Genomic DNA, 19,632 nt, shown 5'->3' with positions numbered 1-19,632 from the left:
GTGAGATATACAGTATAATTAGTGCCTTACTTGTGTAGCTTACTGTACATGGATTAACCTGATAAAAAAAAATTACATGGGGTCCCCTCATTTTTGATAACCAGCCAAGGTAAAGCAGACAGCTGCGAGCTTATATTAGGAGGCTGGGACAGTCCCTGGCTATTGGTCCCTTCCCAGCCCCCAGCATTGGTGCATCACATTAAATGCACCAATTCTGGCACTTCGCCTTGGCTCTTTCAGATTGCCCTGCAGCATTGGCAATCGGGGTAATGGGGTTTGATGTCAGCTGTGAATTGTCCAAAAACACAGCTGCCATAAAGGCCTGGTGTTAGTAATTGAGAGGTGTCTACCAGACACAACCCTTACTAACCCAGTAATCAAAAACACACAGAAAAAAAGTAATACTTTATCTGTATAAACACTCCTCCACCCTTTCCCTGGTTCACCAATTTATTTAAAAAAATAATCTTTAGGTTGGATGTTGTCCACAAATGGAAACCTGAAAAAAAACAGGAAACTGCCCCTCATTCACCAGCTCATTAGAAAAACAAAAGTTCCCTTGCAGGTGCGACGTAGTCCAGCGCATCACACGACATTCCCCGAATCCGGCGACTGTGAAGAGCAGTGATGTCAGTAACGTTACTGCTCATCACAGTCACCGGGTCTCTCTGAGCGCAGCGTGAGCCGGATTCGGGAATGTCATGTGATGTACTGGACTACGTCAGACCTGCTTGTTTTTATTTCTCTCTTTTTATGTTTTTCAGGTTTCCAATTGTGGACTATGTCGGATTCCCTGGACCTGCAGATTTTTTTTTCTTAATAAATTGGTGAACCAGGGAAAGTGTGGGAGAGTGTTTTTTCAAATAAAGTATTTTTTGGTGTGTGTGAGATTTATTTTTGGATTACTGGGTTAGTAATGAGGGGGTATCTTGACAATTCAAAACCAACATCAACCCGATTCCCAAAGCACCAGGACAATCGGGAAGAGCGAAGGCGACACTTCTGTTGCAGCTATGGGTTGGTATTTTTAGGCTGGGAAAGGCTCAATAACTATGGACCTTCCCAGCCTGAAAATATCAGCCCTCAGCTGTCTGCTTTACCGGTTATCAAAAATGGGGGGACCCCACTTCATTTTTTTCAGTCATTCATTTATTAGAATGATACATGTACAGTAAACTATACAAGCACGGCACTAATTATCTAACTCACATCTATCTATCCCATATCTTTGCACATCTTTAAATTCCATTCCGGTGCGTGTCGCACTTATACCATCTGTGTGCGGTACGTATGGTCATCCATGCTGCCGGAATAAAACGGACATGTCTACGTGTGGGTCACACAGACACACGGTTATGGTGAAAACATGGACATGTGCACAGCCACATAGATTATAATGGGTGTATGTGTATGTGTAAGTGTCTCCGGTACTTGTGAAAAATAACACCGCGCATACCAGAAACACGGCGGTGTGAAGGGGGCCTAAATATCAGAAGTCTTCTTCCGTACGGATCCAGGTGCTGAGATTTCCACCGATTGCTGAAACAAAGAGGGCACTAGTGCTCAGCTGGGAGCAACTCGCAGAGCAATGTACGGAGCAGTATACTGACTCTGTACATTGCTAACGAAATGTACAAAGCTCTGCAAAGCACAGCGCTGAACCACCTGTGGGGGCTCTGAGCACCCGGACCCCCACCGATGGACACAGGTCTCTATGCCAAATTGTACAATTGAAAGTTTACTTTAAATCTAAGAACTAGTTGTACATGTCACTGATTTTTTACGTGCACTTTTCTCATGTGATGGCGCAATTATAATCTTCCACCTAGTGTTGTGGTTTTTTGCCAAAAGTATTTGCTCAGGTTCACACATCTGCCCCCTGTGTAGTATTCGTGCGATGGAGAAAGACCAGGCGTCCACGGATCTTACATCCCAATTGCTTTATTTAACACGGGCTCAGCTGCATTATTTATGAGATGGTTCACAAGACGACAGACGAGACAAAAGGATATGAACAGAAATTAATCTGCCTCCGAGAAGGCAGATACGTACGCACATCTACAGCGCTATGCAAGAGAAAGAAGCAACCGTCACACAGCAAACTGACTGAGCGCTCGGCGGGCACAGCGATGCCCCCTCTGCCTCCATGGAGCCCTTTTCAGAGGGCTGGACTGGCATCACAAACCAAGGGCCTCGTATTCAGACATCGACCATGTGTTGCTAAAAGAAAGAATGTCTTGTTTCTGGACCCGGTTCTCTGTGTGCAGCTTGTCTTAAGATATGAATAGATTATGTATATATAGAAGTTTTTTGCATTATTATTATTTTTATATACTTTGTACAGGCCTATAAGGTTTAGTGGAGCGATGACCCCCATGTTCCCTACAGGAATGGCTAGCCCAGGCAGTTGGCCTCTAGCTAAAATACACAAAACCCCAACATTTGGTCAAGCTGCAATTTTAGGAAAAATTATACATATATTCTCATGTGTACGGTAAGGATAATATTACGACTCTTAGGATCAAGTTTTTGTTTTGTATTTTATCCCCCTCCCTATCCATCCATGCCCCCGAAATCCATGCAATGGTACAATGACTGAGCCTGCCACTCCAAAAGCGAGGATTGCACAAATATATACTGTCAAAACGCGACAGCGGGGGGGGAAATGGGATCCCACCTAAAAGTTGACGAGGGCGTTTACCAGAGTAGCTAAAAACGTGCACAATGCCCAGCTGCGGAACAGTATTGTATAATCTGTGATCTCACAGGGACGTCCAGTGACAACACACGGTGACCACAGCCTGCAGGAGGATAGAAAGGAGCTCACAGATGCCGCCCTCCATTGCCTAAAAGGCTGCGTCCACTCTGCGGAGTCAACGGATCCCTAAAGAAGAGTCAGCAGAAGTGACGGAGGATCTTGTGCTCAGTTTAAATCAAAAAAGTAAATGGGCTTAAAGTAGTGTTCCCCCATCACACCCTAAAAATTCCTGATGTGGGCTCCGGCTAATGGGGAAGGAGACCGAAGATACGACCATTAACGCAAGTCTTCTTCTTCTCCTTTAATGGTCTTCTTGATGCGCAACAGCATTGTGGTGAGCCACTGGTCCAAGCGGGAGATGGAGTCAAACTCTTTTACCTGTTGAATGAGAAAGACCAGTAATACTGCGACTTATTTATCAGGTGGTCACTATATTAAAGGGGGTCTTCCATCAAGGCTTTTAGCATGCTGTAAAGGGGTCTTCCATCAAGGCTTTTAGCATGCCGTAAAGGGGTTTTCCCATCAAGGCTTTTAGCATTCTGTAAAGGGGTCTTCTATAAAGGCTTTTAGCATTCTGTAAAGGGGTCTTCTATCAAGGCTTTTAGAGTGCTGTACACAAGGGAAGCACCAGATCACTATAGACCCGGCCATGTATAAACAGCAGCTGTCTAGCATCGTTATTGGCTTGCAGCCATGATGGCGCCATTGTTGTTACACAATTGTTTTGGGTTTCTATTGACCAACTATTAAAAGTGTTAGGCTCACTTTTATTTATCCAAAGGCTGCAAATGCACACTAAATTAAAAATAAAGAGGACGTTCCCTATTTTGATACATGATGTAATGTATATAGTGGTGTTTTTTTTTACGTTTGAACATCTTGTGTTACGTGATGTAACAGATAAGCAAAACGAGTCACGGTACCCAGGCTGCAACTGAGGACTGGACCAGAGGTCTAGACTAGTCACCATTAATCTTTTTACTCATCTCTACACGAGATGTTCTGAAAGAAATCATAAAATTTCACTCGTTATTTTTTAATTTACACTGTAACTGCAGCATCCGTAGAATCCCCAGTTACAGGGAAAAAACCATCCCCTCTGTGGACATTAATCACAGGCAGAGCTGACCTGAGTTTTCTCTACTGCGGAGGACCGGGCAGTCGCGTGCTCACAGGTCCCATTTGCTGTTGCCTATATTCCTTACATATTCCCCATTGCACAATATGTGCGTTGGAAGAGCAGAAGCTGTGATGCTCCACTTCTTTCTACTCCCCTGGGCCCCCGACTATCTCTGACACTGGCAGCCAACTTGCTCTTGAGAGACTGCAGGAGATTTAACCTCAGTGCTAATTTTTAGACACAATCCCTAAAAATTATCTGCAAGTAATCACTTACCGCATCCGTATAATTGTCCACATTCTGCTCTTCGTGAGCGTCAAGAAGTTTCTGTAATGATTGAAGAGATGATTACGAGACAAGCTAGAAGGACTGGGACCCGATAAGGTAAGAATAGGACAAGTTTAATTTTCCCCAATTTTAAAATTTTTAACTTTATTTCTGATTTTCTAATTTTTGAAAATACAATGTAGGATTTTATAAGTTACCTTAACAAGTTTACACTCCCTGGAATCGGAGAAGGCTGGGAACATCTCCTCGTATTTCTGAACAGCGAGCTGTGACACAAACACGCGGGTCAGTAAGCCGAGCATCCGGCCCATTGGATATACCCGCTACCCTGCACCGGCCCATTACATTACCTTAGCGTTGTACATATCAATGCAGAAATGGCAAAGGGCGGCTTTGAAGAAATATTCTTTGGCACTGTACTTCAGTAGGGGGCTGTCCATCGCATTGGTGCCAACCTACCATGTAGAAAAGAGATTAAAAAATAAAAAAAAATCAGAGAATGAATACATGTGATGGTCATAAAGTCCGTGCGGTCTCACAGGGGTAAGGAGCGGCATATCTACCTGCTCGTAGATCTCTACTGCTTTCGGGTATTGCTCCAGTTGTGCCGCATAAGTGGCGACTTTCAGCAGACATTTGTTGGCAGAACTGAAAGAGAAACAGAAATACAATGTAAATGCAGGCAAATACCAAGATGAAACATGCATCAAATTGGCTATGACAGGCGTGAATGAGCCTTGATTTGCCAAAAGCAGTTTATGGTCACAAAATGTGATTTTACACAGAAAAGTTTTCTAGATGCTCCCAAATGACCCGCCGTGCATTTACCAATCCTTACATGCACTTACCTGTTAGATTCCTCTCCCTTGTAGTAATCCGCAGCCTGCTCATAGTGAGCTATGGCCTGGAAAGGAAAAAGGAGCAAGAGCAGTGAAAAATCATGTGATTTCTAACAGCCATGACTTGGTCACTTTTTTTTTTTTTTTGTAAATCATTCCAACCATAAGAGAGATTCTACTTTTTTTTTTTTTTTTTTTTAGGAGATTGTGTGTGTGTATATATATATATATATATATATATATATATATATATATATATATATATATATATATATATATATATATATATATATATATATATATATATATATATATATATATATATATATATATATATATATATCTCAATGGAGTAACAGAACTTCACCCCCGTGTTTAACCACTTAGATGCTGCAGCCGTATTATCTGAAAGGTTGAACAGTCAGTATCGGAGTCATCTCCAATCTGGGCTGTTGTACAAGAGTGTATAATATACAGCAGACACCCAATGTGGACAGTGCAGTATCCGCACTATGACATCCAGTACATGCACAATCCTTGGCACTAACACCTGTGCTGTACATGTACGCTTGTACCAAGAGACAAAAGACGACTAGCCCGCTTTCCTGACATGACTGTCCTAGCGAATATTTTTATTCTTCATGAAATAATTCAGCATTTTCTTATAACTCTGCATTGTGCCGTTCCTATGTTACTCCTCCGGGAATTTTTTAGTTTTTTTTGTTTAATATATTGCTAACAGGGCGTTACCATGCACCTTGGTCAATCAACTTGCTATTTGAACTAATATTACAGGAGACCTGGCATAAACGGAGCAATGCATAGGGACAGATTGGCATTAATATCACATGATTATCTCAATGATACAAATACGGTTGATTAATCAGAAAAAAAAATATATATATATATTTATTTAGAACAAACCTTCTCTATATCCACCAGCTCGGACTCGTAGATCTCCGCTATGGATATGTGATGCTTGGCTGCGATGGTGAATCTTCCCTGTGAGGCACAAGAGCAAAGTCAGTCATGAGTCCATCATATGCAATAAATATATTATATATATATATACACACACACACACACTAAACCGATCACATTATAACACAGGAAAGTCGCTTGCTTAATGGAGGTTCCCCTTCAGTGAAGCCTGATAGTATATAGATTACTATCTATATGCGTGACTCACCATGTCGGTGTAGATCTCTATTGCCCGCAGTAGACAGTTGATGGCCTCTGCAAAAGAAAGATATGTGATTATCAGATCGATGGCAATGGCAGATAAGATCACGATCACGTGCAGCGGAAGACTCGGTCACAGACAAGTACGGATAAGTCAGCTCACTGGCTGTATAATATATATGTGGCAATGGAGTAACATTAGATGACTATGTGACGTGCGGTTATTAATGGTGGCGAGATCCTCATATTGTCTCATGTAACCTTCGGCCTCACTGATGTGGACAATGGTCTGTGGTAACCTCAGGGTACATGAAGGGGCACATCGTAGCTTCCAAAAACAGGTGTGTGCCATAAGTGGGCCTATGAAGAAGCAATGGTGGACATGGATCACTGTACTGAGCGCGTCCTCATCACCTTGGGCGCAAAAACAAGAAAATTAGCAAACGGCTCTTATGTTAACCCCTTTATTACAAAAAGAAAAAAAATCTTCCTATAAAAAGAGGCTTACTGGAAATAAAGTGTAAAAAAAAAAAAAAAGTAAATATAATAAAAATATATATATATAAAAATATTAATATATTTTTTAAATAGAATGTAAAAAATAGTATATAGATATTATTTTTTACATTTTATTTCCAGTAAGCCCCTTATATATTTATTTTACGTCTAGTAAACCCCTTTTCTTCGTAATAAAGGGATCAACGCAAAAACCTGTTGGGTTATATTCCTTCATTATTCTAATAGGTTTAGTCCTGGAATTCTTTATATCACCCATCCGCCCGGACATGACACGGCCACATTGACATTCCATACATAGTCATGTAAGCGCCATCAGACATGCGATCTGGTCACGGTCGGACATTACTTTACTCTGACAATATCCCTTTAATTGAGTCATTAGCCTAAAGCCACCAGGACGAGCCGCGCAGTAATCCATCTTGGCAGGAAGTCGCTGCATCTTCAAACTATTGATTAAGCCGGAGAGAAGGAGACCGGCCATCCGGCCGCAGAACAGGGAAAAAATAAGCTTGTTTCCAGGAATAGAAAATAAAATATGTCGGGGATGGGGAAAGCTGAGAAGGGATTATCCAGGAGCTACGGAGCAGAACAGGTGACCATTACACAGCTATTCCATCAGCGAGGAGGCTGTCACATCCATCATTCACGTCACCGCAGCAGCCAATCACTGGCCTCATCTGTCACATGCCACGGCTGAGGCCACCGATTGGCTGCAGCAGTCACACGAATGATGAATTATTTGTCTATATTTTTTTTTTTTAATTAAATCCTGGAACTGGACAACAACCCCGGCAGCAGATGTGTCTGCATCATGTGCAGCAAAGATATGAGCGTCGGGCCAGAAAATGTGCTGACAAGATAACAAGCTCCTAACTGACTACCAGCCCTAGCAGCAGGCGCCGGGCCGTCCTCCCTGGGTAATTTATTATTTCATTTATTAAGCTCCAACTCAAGACACTGAATATTTTGACTCTGAAGGCCGTATAAATCGGACCAAGATAGTAACGCAGTGCTCGGACTGGCCGGCGCCTGTCCTGATCCGAGCGTGACAGCTGCATAGAAATACATGAAGCTGTGATGCTCAGGTCGGGAGAGCTGACGGCCAGTCCGTGCACTGCGTTCCGATTTATACGGCCGTCTTACACATTATGTTTCCTCCACCTTCAAAAGGTTTCCTACCTTGAGGGTCGGCCTTTTTAAAAGCATTTCCAGCATCCACAAAGTTGGTGGCGGCATCATGCTTGCTCTGGACCTGCAGATGCAGTTGGGCAGCCTGGCAGAAAGCATTGCCAGCAGCTAGAAGAGAAGAAACAGCATTCACACTCACAGCTGGAAGCAAAGAGTCATTATTTGCAGGGTCATTTTTTTTTTTTAAATCACTTTTCTTTTCTTTTTTGTATTTGTTGCCTTTTTTTTTTTTTTTTTGCACCAACTTCTTCTATACGGTGCATGAGAATCAGGAATTTTTTTTTATGCAAAATAAAAAAAAAAGTGCTACTTCTTTTTGCCTGTTTTTAGAGTAAAAAAAAAAAAAAGTTGCTAAAATGTCCCAAAAAATTCAGGCATACATTGCTGGCAAAAAGTATTGGCACCCCTGCAATTCTGTCAGATAATACTCAGTTTCTTAAATGATTGCAATCACAAATTCTTTGGTATTGTTCTCTTCATTTAATTTGTCTTCAATGAAAAAAAAACACAAAAAGAATTGTCCTAAAGCCAAATTGGATATAATTCCACACCAAACCTAAAAAAGGGGGTGGACAAAAGTATTGGCACCCTTTGAAAAATCATGTGATGCTTCTCTAATTCGTGTAATTAACAGCACCTGTAACTTACCTGTGGCACCTAACAGGTGTTGGCAATAAATAAATCACACTTGCAGCCAGTTAACATGGATTAAAGTTGACTCAACCTCTGTCCTGTGTCCTTGTGTGTACCACATTGAGCATGGAGAAAAGAAAGAAGACCAAAGAACTGTCTGAGGACTTGAGAAACCAAATTGTGAGGAAGCATGAGCAATCTCAAGGCTACAAGTCCATCTCCAAAGACCTGAATGTTCCTGTGTCTTCCGTGCGCAGTGTCATCAAGAAGTTTAAAGCCCATGGCACTGTGGCTAACCTCCCTAGATGTGGACGGAAAAGAAAAATTGACGAGAGATTTCAACGCAAGATTGTGCGGATGGTGGATAAAGAACCTCGACTAACATCCAAACAAGTTCAAGCTGCCCTGCAGTCCGAGGGTACAACAGTGTCAACCCGTACTATCCGTCGGCGTCTGAATGAAAAGGGACTGTATGGTAGGATACCCAGGAAGACCCCACTTCTTACCCCGAGACATAAAAAGCCAGGCTGGAGTTTGCCAAAACTTACCTGAGAAAGCCTAAAACGTTTTGGAAGACTGTTCTCTGGTCAGATGAGACAAAAGTAGAGCTTTTTGGGAAAAAGCATCAACATAGAGTGTACAGGTAAAAAAAGAGGCATTCAAAGAAAAGAACACGGTCCCTACAGTCAAACATGGCGGAGGTTCCCTGATGTTTTGGGGTTGCTTTGCTTCCTCTGGCACTGGACTGCTTGACCGTGTGCATGGCATTATGAAGTCTGAAGACTACCAACAAATTTTGCAGCATAATGTAGGGCCCAGTGTGAGAAAGCTGGGTCTCCCTCAGAGGTCATGGGTCTTCCAGCAGGATAATGACCCAAAACACACTTCCAAAAGCACTATAAAATGGTTTGAGAGAAAGAAGTGGAGACTTCTAAGGTGGCCAGCAATGAGTCCTGACCTGAATCCCATAGAACACCTGTGGAGAGATCTCAAAATGGCAGTTTGGAGAAGGCACCCTTCAAATATCAGGGACCTGGAGCAGTTTGCCAAAGAAGAATGGTCTACAATTCCAGCAGAGCATTGTAAGAAACTCATTGAGGGTTACCGGAAGCGGTTGTTCGCAGTTATTTTGGCTAAAGGTTGTGCAACCAAGTATTAGGCTGAGGGTGCCAATACTTTTGTCTGGCCCATTTTTGTAGTTTTGTGTGAAATGATCAATGATTTGATTTTTGCTTCATTCTCTTTTGTGTTTTTTCCTTGCAAGCAAATTAAATGAAGATAATAAGACCAAAGAATTTGTGATTGCAATCATTTTCAGGAAGAAACTGAGTATTATCTGACAGAATTGCAGGGGTGCCAGTACTTTTGGCCAGCACTGTACGTAAAAATCACTCCAGGAATGGGACTAGAGGACTCTTGTGCAAAAAAAAGTAGCGACTACTTAAAAAGTTACAAATGATGAGTCAGAAGAAAACATCTGCAAACCCCAAAATGTGCCCCACATTGACGAACATTAAAAATACATAAAAAACCACATAAAATGGATTTTAAAAGAGATGCAAGTTTAGAAACAAAATAAGGTACAAAAAAAAAAAGTCCACAAAAACTAGGGGAAAAAAAAGAGCAAATGCAAGAATGCGCCGGGCCCTTAGTGTGTGCCGATAAGAGATCCTGGGCTCCCACGTGTAGATATCGGGCCATAGGGGGTCTCTGGGCTCCCAAATGTAGATATCGGGCCATAGGGGGTCTCTGGGCTCCCAAGTGTAGATATCGGGCCATAGGGACTCTCTGGGCTCCCACGTGTAGATATCGGGCCATAGGGACTCTCTGGGCTCCCACGTGTAGATATCGGGCCATAGGGACTCTCTGGGCTCCCACGTGTAGATATCGGGCCATAGGGACTCTCTGGGCTCCCACGTGTAGATATCGGGCCATAGGGACTCTCTGGGCTCCCACGTGTAGATATCGGGCCATAGGGTTTCTCTGGGACTTCCCGTATGTACATATCGGGCCATAAGGATTCCCTGGGACTTTTCATATTACATGTGTTGACCTTGATCAGCTCAATAAAGGGGTTTTGATTCGGAAAGGCACATCCTAAATTCAGGTTGTCTATGTGAAAGGTATTGGCAACCTTATACAGGACAGTGGCTAGTAGGGAGTGGTGTCATTTCTCCTCGTCGTTAATGTCTCTGTATCCGCACTTACCGCTCCAATTCTTCACCATTTTGAACATGTTGGCTGCTCGGGCATAAAGCTCGCACGCTTCTTCCACCTTGGATGAGCCCCTGAATAATAAAACACAACCCTATTACTGGGAGTTGGAGTAACTACAAAGCGTCGGCCCACCTCTGTATAACACTTTACATAAAGAATTAGTCCCTATATAAGTAACTGCACTGTTATTTATTTTGTACCATACAGTAGAGCACAACGTCAGGACTCCAGCATTCATCCCGGCGTATAACGCTGATCTGGGGACTATCATTTTGGAGAAGTGTAGTATGGACTCCAGTCATCTAGGAGGAGCAGAATTGTGAATGCAGCTCTGGAGGAATATACAGGTCATGCAAGACCATCGCTCAATTTAAACAGAGAATCACAAAGCCCTATTCTTGACACTTACAACCTGTCCAGATGGGAGCTGCATCTCCTCTTTTTGATTAGTCGACCTGGTGCAACAGCATTGCACCAGGCCGGCTAATCAAAAGAAGAGCAAGGAAAGATGTGGCTGCTGGACCAGATCCTGAGAAATATATATTATATATCGTATCACTGTGGTTTCCGCAGCCGGCTCGGCATGTCGTACAGACTCTCTGTAAGAATGGCAAATGTTCCTCTGCAGACAGTTTCCATGACAATTGCACGCAGCAAAAAAAACAAAACAAATATCTGCTAATTTCTAATCTTTGTGTTTTATTAATTCCTCTCCATTTCCGAGATCTCTGCAGTCGTCCATCCATTATTAATAGGCCTGGGGATGTGAAAAAAAAACAACAAAAAAAAAACACAAAACTGAAAACGCAACTCCTGGACCAGCACCGTTCCTCTATAATCAGTGCGGCATCATGTGAGCACTGCAGCCAATCGGTGGCCTCTGATCGGCTGCGTAAATTATTCCAAGCCAGAAGAAACGGTTTAGCGGACAACCCCTTTGAGGCTATGTGCAGATGACGTCTTTTAGACGCCGGCGTACCCATATAGTTTTTGAAGCAGAAGACGGCGTTCCATCAAGTGTCGTTTTTAATTGCATGTATAACATAGTGGCGTCTACAGGAGACTGGAGCCATCACTACTTTTAGCCACTTCACGGCTTTCAAAAAAAAAAAAAAAAGGGACGCCGTGTGCACGAACCCCAATACTTACATCCCGTACAGATAGCGGCCATTACACAGTGATCACCATTCATTTTTTTGCAGTAAAACTTCACATTTTATCTTTCTAATGTATGAGGTAAAAGCAATTTCTAGCTCGGAAAGACCCTTCTTAATCCACATGTAAATTAATAACACTTACATTCACTTATGATCCTGGCACAGTTTCAATGGGGTCTCTCCCAGGGCTTGCCTGACATTATGTCATGTCATCCCTGCGGCCAATCAGTGCTGGTTTCGCTCTCCTACGGACAAATCAAGGCATCCGGAGGAAGTGAGAGCAGACGCACCTGTCACTACATCTGGATATCAATTACATCCATAGGAGGAGAGTGAAGCCAGCACTGATTGGCTGCAGGGATGACGTGACATAATGTCAGGCAAGCCCTGGGAGAAACAGTGACGACACTGGAGGGGAGAATAGGTGGGAGAAGCATAAGGATTCAGAAGGGGGACTCTCTTAGTGGACAACCCCTTTAAAGGCTGTTGTTATGGAGCAAACACTTATTCACTTCCTCGCATTAGTGAAGGAGAACATAAACACACAGGCTGAAACACTGGACACATCTGTCTGGTCCATCCTCTATGAGGGAAGCAGCCCGGACCCCAGATTGGCTTCTCCATGCACTGATACATTGTAGCGAAATCTCAGAACAGAGCAGAATATATAAAGGACCTACTGGAATCCAGAGGATCTCCCCTCCCCCATCATACAGTCACTCACAGTCCCCCATATGGTCATTTCCATCTAGTAACAAAAAAATAAATACGTTTCATTCACTAAGAGGAAAGAAAAATCTTGAAAAACGACTGAGAAATTGTAAAACTTTATTTACATAAAACCGGAAAGTCCATTTAAGGCGGAGGCTACTCACAGCCTGCTGCAGTCACATGGGCGGTCCGTCTGACAGTCACATGACACTGGCCTCCATCTAGGCAAGTCACATGACCACTTCCTCTTGCAACCATTACCAGGAAACATAATGACGTCCATACAATGTATTCATGCAATGGTCGCTAATAACTGACTCCATGTAATAACATTCATGGTGGCGGCCACAGAGTCGCCCATAGCAACCAATCAGCTTTCACTTTACTGCAGCAGGGTGGGAGTAGTAGGTAGTGATTTGATAGGTTGCTATGGGTAACATTCAGTTCTGATATAATGCAACCAATCAGATTCCAGCTTTTGGAAGAAGTAAGCAGTGGTCTGACTGGCTGATATCGGCAACCAATCAGATTCCAGCTTTTATTTTACTGCGGCGGGGTGGATGAAGCAAGCAGTGGCCTGATTGGCTGATATCAATAAATAACTGACATTTGTTTTTAGCAGCCAATCAGATTCCAGCATTTATTTTTATATAGTTTGGGTAGAAGAGAGCAGTGATCTGATTGGTTGATACTTGGATCCGATTTAACACCAGACTGTATAGATCGTATCAGACGATCAGTCCTATCAGATCTCACCCCAGCAGCGCCCGACTCACCCGAACAGCCCGGAGAAGAAGGACTGGGAAGACCTGATTTTCTTATCGGCCTCAGCCAGCAGCTGCATGGCCTCCTTCTCCTTCCCGGAGTTATCCATGGCGGCGGGGGCACGGATCACCGAAATGGCGGTACCACAGCAGGCCGAGGGTCACGGGTGACCAGCAGGCGGGAGCAGGAGACTATAACCAGAGAAAATCCCAGAGATGAGCTCCGGGGAGGGCGGAGAAGACGACAGCTCTGTGACGGGGATGCTGACACAGCGCTACTTCCGCCCACACTGATCACCTGACCTGTCCGCACGTCACTTCCGCTCACACAGTAGGTCAGCTGATCCGCAGGTCACATGACAAGTTTAAATCCCCCGCTGGCTTGCAGGCGGCAGACACGTGGCGGCAGGTGAGGAGCGGAGCAGGTAGTGCCACAGCAGGTGAGAACTGGCTGTGCTCCTGGCAGAGCTGCAGTGTAAAGCATGGAGGAAAAGCAGCTTTAGCTTCAGGGGTTGTCTGGTTTCCAACAATAACTACACGGTGACACTTCTTTTCATTGTGTGCTGCTATCACTCCATTCTTTCTACACGGTTGCATAGATGCGATGAATGCAATGAGCATACTCGCCTGCTGTCACCTCTGTGGACCACTGGAAGAGATGATGGCCCCCTGTGATTGGCTGCAGCATCATCAGGGTCACATCTGATCGCTGCTGCAACACAATGGTTTGTTTAATGGCAGCTTGACCCCAGTTTAGATCTTCACTATGGGACCCCTGGATTTCTATACATGTCCCTGCCCCTGATTTGTATCAGTATTTTTTTTTAGTCTTATCTAGCTGAGTCCCTCTGTGTATTACACAGCTGCCCTGTCCTCTTGTACCTGCAGGTGCCGTCCTCCTCCTCTGTTATATACCTGGATGCTGTTATCCATTTCCTAATAGCAGATGATGCGTTTAGCTTCGACCCCCGGCCACATTACAAGGGGGAGCGGCTGCACCAAATCTACCTCATTGTTTTCCTGTCTCCATTACTATATATACACACTGAAGCCTGGATGTGAATCACAGCACTGTAAGATTAATAATCTGCATATATAAATCCACAAGCGCGGGAGCTGGAAATGGCCTCCATAAGTAGTCTCCTTAATCAAGAGGATCAGACTTGTGAGCTCAAATATCCCAAAATCTTCTATGAATGGAAAGTGCACTCACGTATTTGAGACAATTGGTTGAATAACCCTAATTCTGTCCAGGATACTGGGGGTTAATGGGGCCTATGTGCAGGAATACACAGATCATCATTCCCTAGTTGCAGGTCTCCTTATTGCTGCACAGAAGTGAGAGACCCCCGGACATATTGAGGGATTTCACCATGAGCACAGATATAGGTCGGTGAGTGCTCTATAGATTGTGATAAGCTGGTAAACTAATTTACTAACTAGTCATTGGTATTGGTATTTGTAGAGGAACAGAATAGGAGCAATCACCCCCCCCCCCCCCCCCCAAAGCGTGTTCTAATACAGGAAAAAACTGCACCAAATGTAAAATTACGTGAAACCTGCTCCACATGTCGGACAATTTCATCATCTTTTAATAAGTTGTACTTTGTCCTAATGATCTGATTGGCGTCTCCAGACCCAGAGGGCCTGCACGGATATGAGGCTTTGGTAGCTGTGTGAATATAGTAGAAGACAATAGCAGCCACATCACAGTGCTGAGCACGGTCAGCGGATGCCCATCAGACCACCCGATGATCATTGGGGTATAGGGCGATTTAAAGGGCTTGTTGCGGAATCTGTCAGTAGAACTTTGCCCCAAACTATTTATATGCACATGTAGCTCTTTCAAAGGCAAGTCCAGCAATACCTTTACATGGTCGGTCCATTCCTTCATTACTGAGAAATCAGAGCTTGAATTGATATGCAAATGAGGCTGAAGTGCTATGGTAGATATGAAGCCTCTGTCACTCCAGCTCTATTCCCTGCTCAAGGCAACCACCTGCTTGACAAACTCCTCATTTGCCTGAAGTCACACAGCACAAAGGCAGTCAGGCAGGAGGAGATGGTGTTGGGCAGGGAATAGAGCTGGAGTGACAGAGGCTTAACATCTACCATAGCCCTTCTGCCTCATTTGCATATCAATTCAAACTCTAATTTCTCAGTAACAGAGGAACATACTGGTCATGGAAAATTATTGCTGGCCTTGTCCTTGAAAGAGCTACCTGAGCATATAAATAGTTTGGTGGGGGGTGAATTCCTGTTGACAGTTCCTGTTTAAAGGGACTCTTGTCATCAAGGAATGACTGTTCAAACTAAGTACAGGTGCTTGGTGCTTCACGACGAGGCCAGTCATTTATATGCACCTTCCCACCTGCTTGCTTTCCATCTATCTCCACCCTTTATGAAGCCACAGCTGTCAATCAAAGAAGAAGCGGGTGGGATATTGAGGGGAAACCAAGCAGTTGGGAAGATGTATGTGTGTATATAACTGATTGGCTCCGCCGTGATGTGCAGAGCAGCGTGACTTAGTTTGAACAGTCATTCTGTTCTGACAGTCCCTTTAAGAGGTTTAAGAACATGGTGGCAATGGTTCATACAGGGATAACATGATGGCAGGTTCCCCTTTAATAGTGATACGTTAGGTAATGACCTGGCTCCAACAAGCGGCTAAAGACTGTGGTGCTACATAAAAATATAATGCACATTCTTGGGGCTGGGAAGATTATTACTATTCTTGTATGATAATAGTAGAGTTCTGAGGCAGGTCACCTCTTTTTGCATCATAAAACTGCAAAGTGCTTGTAAAAACCAGCAACTTTGTAATTTTACCTCTTATTAAAAAATGTTTCCATTCTCAAGAACTGAGGGATTTTTTAATTGAGTACTGCTTGTTGCCTTATCGGCCACTTCTGCTGTTTATCAGCTGTGGCCGGCCTCCGCCCTGCTCTAAAGCTGCCCGGATCGGCTCCAGTGTCCCTGCACGTCTGTAGCTGCTTATGGTTACAGCATCATTGAAGAACACACTGGTCTTAACTGTCAATCAAGAATTCAACACCCTCCACTCCCCTGAAACCAGGGAGCCGGGAGGCTGAGGAGCGGGGTGCTCCTGAAAACTCTGTTACGAATAACCCCTTAAAGTGTATTGATCCACTAACTTCTGCATCAGATTAGCGGCACTGGTAACACATGATTGACAGCCACCTGCCAGATCGCACATGTGCTCTTCTAAACACCTGTCCACGTGACCTGGCAAGCGTGATTGATAACCTGATGTGGAAGTCAGTGGTGCAACTCTTTAAATTTCCCTGACTTCAGTAGGTCTCCATTTATTGTCCTCCCCTGTATTATTATTTTCTTCATTATTGGAGAGATGTTCCACAATATGACCGACTGTCTCCCTTGTTTCCCCAGATAAAATATCCATTAGACATCACCCCTATAAGATGGCATCCGGTTTGAATACCACAATACGACGAAAGAGGGAAAAGGTTTCTAGTCTTGAGATGACGTCTTCCAGTTTGTCCATGGACCATTGCAAGTCTAAGGTGTGGAACTACTACACAAAGTTGGGCGATGCCTACGTGGAATGTAAGGTCTGCAAGAAACAGCTGTCGTTCCATAATAGCACCACGACTATGAGGGAGCACCTGGTGAGGAGGCATAGCCTCCGAAGTATTGGCATTCCCCAAACTAAGGAACAACCCGACCTTGACTACCACGAACAAGAAGGGGCCGTAAAGAGGTCACGACAAGCAGCCCCCATAAATAGTCTCTGCCCATCCGTTTCAGAATCTCGACCACAGACTATCGCCAACCTGATATTGGAGATGATCTACTGCGACCTTCATCCTCTTTCAGTGGTAGAAGATAAGGGTTTGGGACTTCTTCTTGGCTATTTGGAACCAAATTTTGACCTTCCAACCACAACACAACTAGCGGACATGTTGTGGCACAAATATACGGTTGTTAAACAGCAACTCAAGTGTTGTCTTCAATCTGCCCTCTCCGTCGTCCTCTCCATCGACACTTGGGATGATCATCAAAAGAAGTCCTGTCTCGCGATCACCGCCAACGTCATTGACAATGACTGGAGGTTATGTAGGTACTTGCTGGAAACACAACACATTCTCCAAAACAAGGCCGACCACAACCTGCCGGAACGATTGTATGGAGTCCTGACTGAGTTCGGATTATCTGGTAACCTCGTGACCTGCATTGTACATGACCGATCGGCATCATTGACTGCTCATGCCCAATCTTTCAGAGACTCATATGGGTGGGCAAGTTTCTGCTGCACTGCTCATGTCCTCAATCTTTGTGTGCAAGCAGGACTGGCGGTCCTAGAGGTGAATGAAGCATTGATTGCTGCTAGAGGGTTGGTCAGCTACTTCCAAGAAGACTTCAAGGCCAACTGCTACCTCAGTGCCAAGCTGGAAGCTATGAACAAGCCCAGACTGGCTATGGATACAGAGCGATACTGGATTAGCACTTTAGAGATGTGCCAGAGTCTGCTGGACCTCAAGTGGGCAATCCTTTCAGTTTTGGAAGAACAAGGTGCTAAGAACTTGTCGGATCAGCATTGGAAGTTGCTTCAAGACTTGGTGCCCATGTTGAAGACTATATGGATTGCTACAGCATTCCTGCAGGAAGAACAGAATGCCTCCATTTCTTCATTGTTGCCCTGTGTGCACGGCATCTTTACGGCAGTCGGCCAAACCTCCGAAGGCTGCTCCAGTGTTGTTAAAGCTGCTGCCTGTCAAATTCGCTCTGAGATCTGTCGACACTGGGACATGCTGGACGAAGGTAAACTAATAACCAACCCTTCTGCAATTGCATCCTTTTTGGACCCTCGCTTTAAAGAGTTGAGGTTCCTTAAACCGTGTGCCAGAGGGGAGCTGCACAACACGGTGAGAAATATGCTGACGCAGATGTGTGAGCCGTGCTCCACGCGTCACTCCTGGATGTCGAGCAGCTCTGCCATTGAAGGTGGTGCCGAGACCCTTCAGTTGGCTGTTCGGAAAGACAAAGGACCAATGGTTGGGTCTGAAAATGTTTATGACCTTCTACTGGGAAGAGATCCAACAGAGAGCATGCCCGAGGCTCACCAGCAGCTGGAGAACTACTTAGTGGAACCTGTCTCCAAACGCACCACGGACCCTCTAGCGTGGTGGAACAGTAACCGTCACCGCTTCCCGACGTTGGCTCGATTAGCCCGGCAATATCTGACGATGCCGGCCACAGCTGTAAAGCCGGACCGTGCCTTCAGAACAGTACCAGACCAAATGGAGAAACGCTGCGACAGTCTGGAATCCAAATACATGGACCAGATCCTTTTCTTACACCAGAATAAAGACTTGGTAGAATGGAGCACGAAACTGAGTGTCTGAGGGTCACATGCTCACTGTCTGGTCCTCCTGTCTGAGAAGTCGGACCCTATACCAGGATCGGCCTCCCTACGGCACAAAATACTGGACCGTGGTAACAAACATACTGCCAAACACAATGCCACTACATCTGCTCTTATTCTACGCCACAAGATGGGCGATACATCACTGATCATAAGAACGGGGGTCTCGTACCCATGCTCCATTGGCCCTCCATTTATACGGGGGACTTTGGATCCCTGTTCTGAGCAACCAATGAAACCATACCCTAAAAAAAAAAAAAAATTATCAAAACTGCTTCACTTTTGCTCAGCACCAATCAGATACCGGCTCTGTTTGCTGCTCCAGTTTTAATAACTCCACCAGAACGCCTCTACTTCATGGGCACAGATTATCATGAGTCAATCATACGGATCCATACAGTTCATGCACATGCACTTTGTTTAGTTTTTTTTTTTTTCTTGTTTGGTTTTGTCTTTTTGTTTGTTTTGTGTAGTGAAATTTTAAAGCCAAACCTCACCCCTTTCCCTAAATTTATGGATCTGTTTTTCACGTAATTTAAATGATGTTTTGTAATAAAATAACTTTGCTACCGCAGACGATGGTGCCTGATTTATGATGAGAACACGTATAGGAGCACTTTGCCAAAATAAAAATCGATGGAAAGATTCCATTCTCCTTGTCTGTCAATTCCAGACTGGGTGATGACCAGATTTCCATTATTGCCTCCATGCCACGGGCAAGACTTCATCACAAAGCTGCAAAATCTGCTGCAACATAAAATTACCGTGCTGCTGAAAACTTTGGCTATGTGCATGTTTCTTTTTTTTTGTTTTTCTTGCAATAATAAGTGTAAGTGTAATAATATTAGC

The 19,632-nt window shown here is 44.2% G+C and overlaps 2 protein-coding genes across 2 annotated transcripts; one reads left to right on the top strand and one right to left on the bottom strand.

The window, feature by feature from the left end:
- Positions 1-1,925: 1,925 nt before the first annotated feature.
- NAPA (NSF attachment protein alpha) lies at positions 1,926-13,694 on the bottom strand. The gene is made up of 11 exons (XM_073641620.1): positions 13,389-13,694; positions 10,736-10,815; positions 7,886-8,002; positions 6,195-6,241; positions 5,930-6,007; positions 5,015-5,070; positions 4,730-4,814; positions 4,517-4,621; positions 4,364-4,432; positions 4,155-4,205; positions 1,926-3,136 (listed from the first exon to the last, which is right to left on the bottom strand). The coding sequence occupies exons 1-11, from the start codon at positions 13,484-13,486 to the stop codon at positions 3,035-3,037; spliced, it is 888 nt and encodes a 295-aa protein (XP_073497721.1). The 5' UTR covers positions 13,487-13,694; the 3' UTR covers positions 1,926-3,034.
- Positions 13,695-13,708: 14 nt separating this feature from the next.
- On the top strand, positions 13,709-19,357 carry LOC141155021 (E3 SUMO-protein ligase ZBED1-like). Its single transcript, XM_073641619.1, has 2 exons — positions 13,709-13,816; positions 16,788-19,357. Exon 2 carries the CDS (start codon positions 16,820-16,822, stop codon positions 18,761-18,763), a length of 1,944 nt encoding a protein of 647 aa, XP_073497720.1. The 5' UTR covers positions 13,709-13,816; positions 16,788-16,819; the 3' UTR covers positions 18,764-19,357.
- Positions 19,358-19,632: the final 275 nt, after the last annotated feature.

This window comes from Phyllobates terribilis, unplaced genomic scaffold, assembly GCF_046119375.1.
Source record: "Phyllobates terribilis strain yellow unplaced genomic scaffold, ASM4611937v1 Scaffold_7__3_contigs__length_470593459, whole genome shotgun sequence".
Lineage (NCBI taxonomy): Eukaryota > Metazoa > Chordata > Amphibia > Anura > Dendrobatidae > Phyllobates > Phyllobates terribilis.
This window is presented reverse-complemented; position numbering and strand designations above follow the sequence as displayed.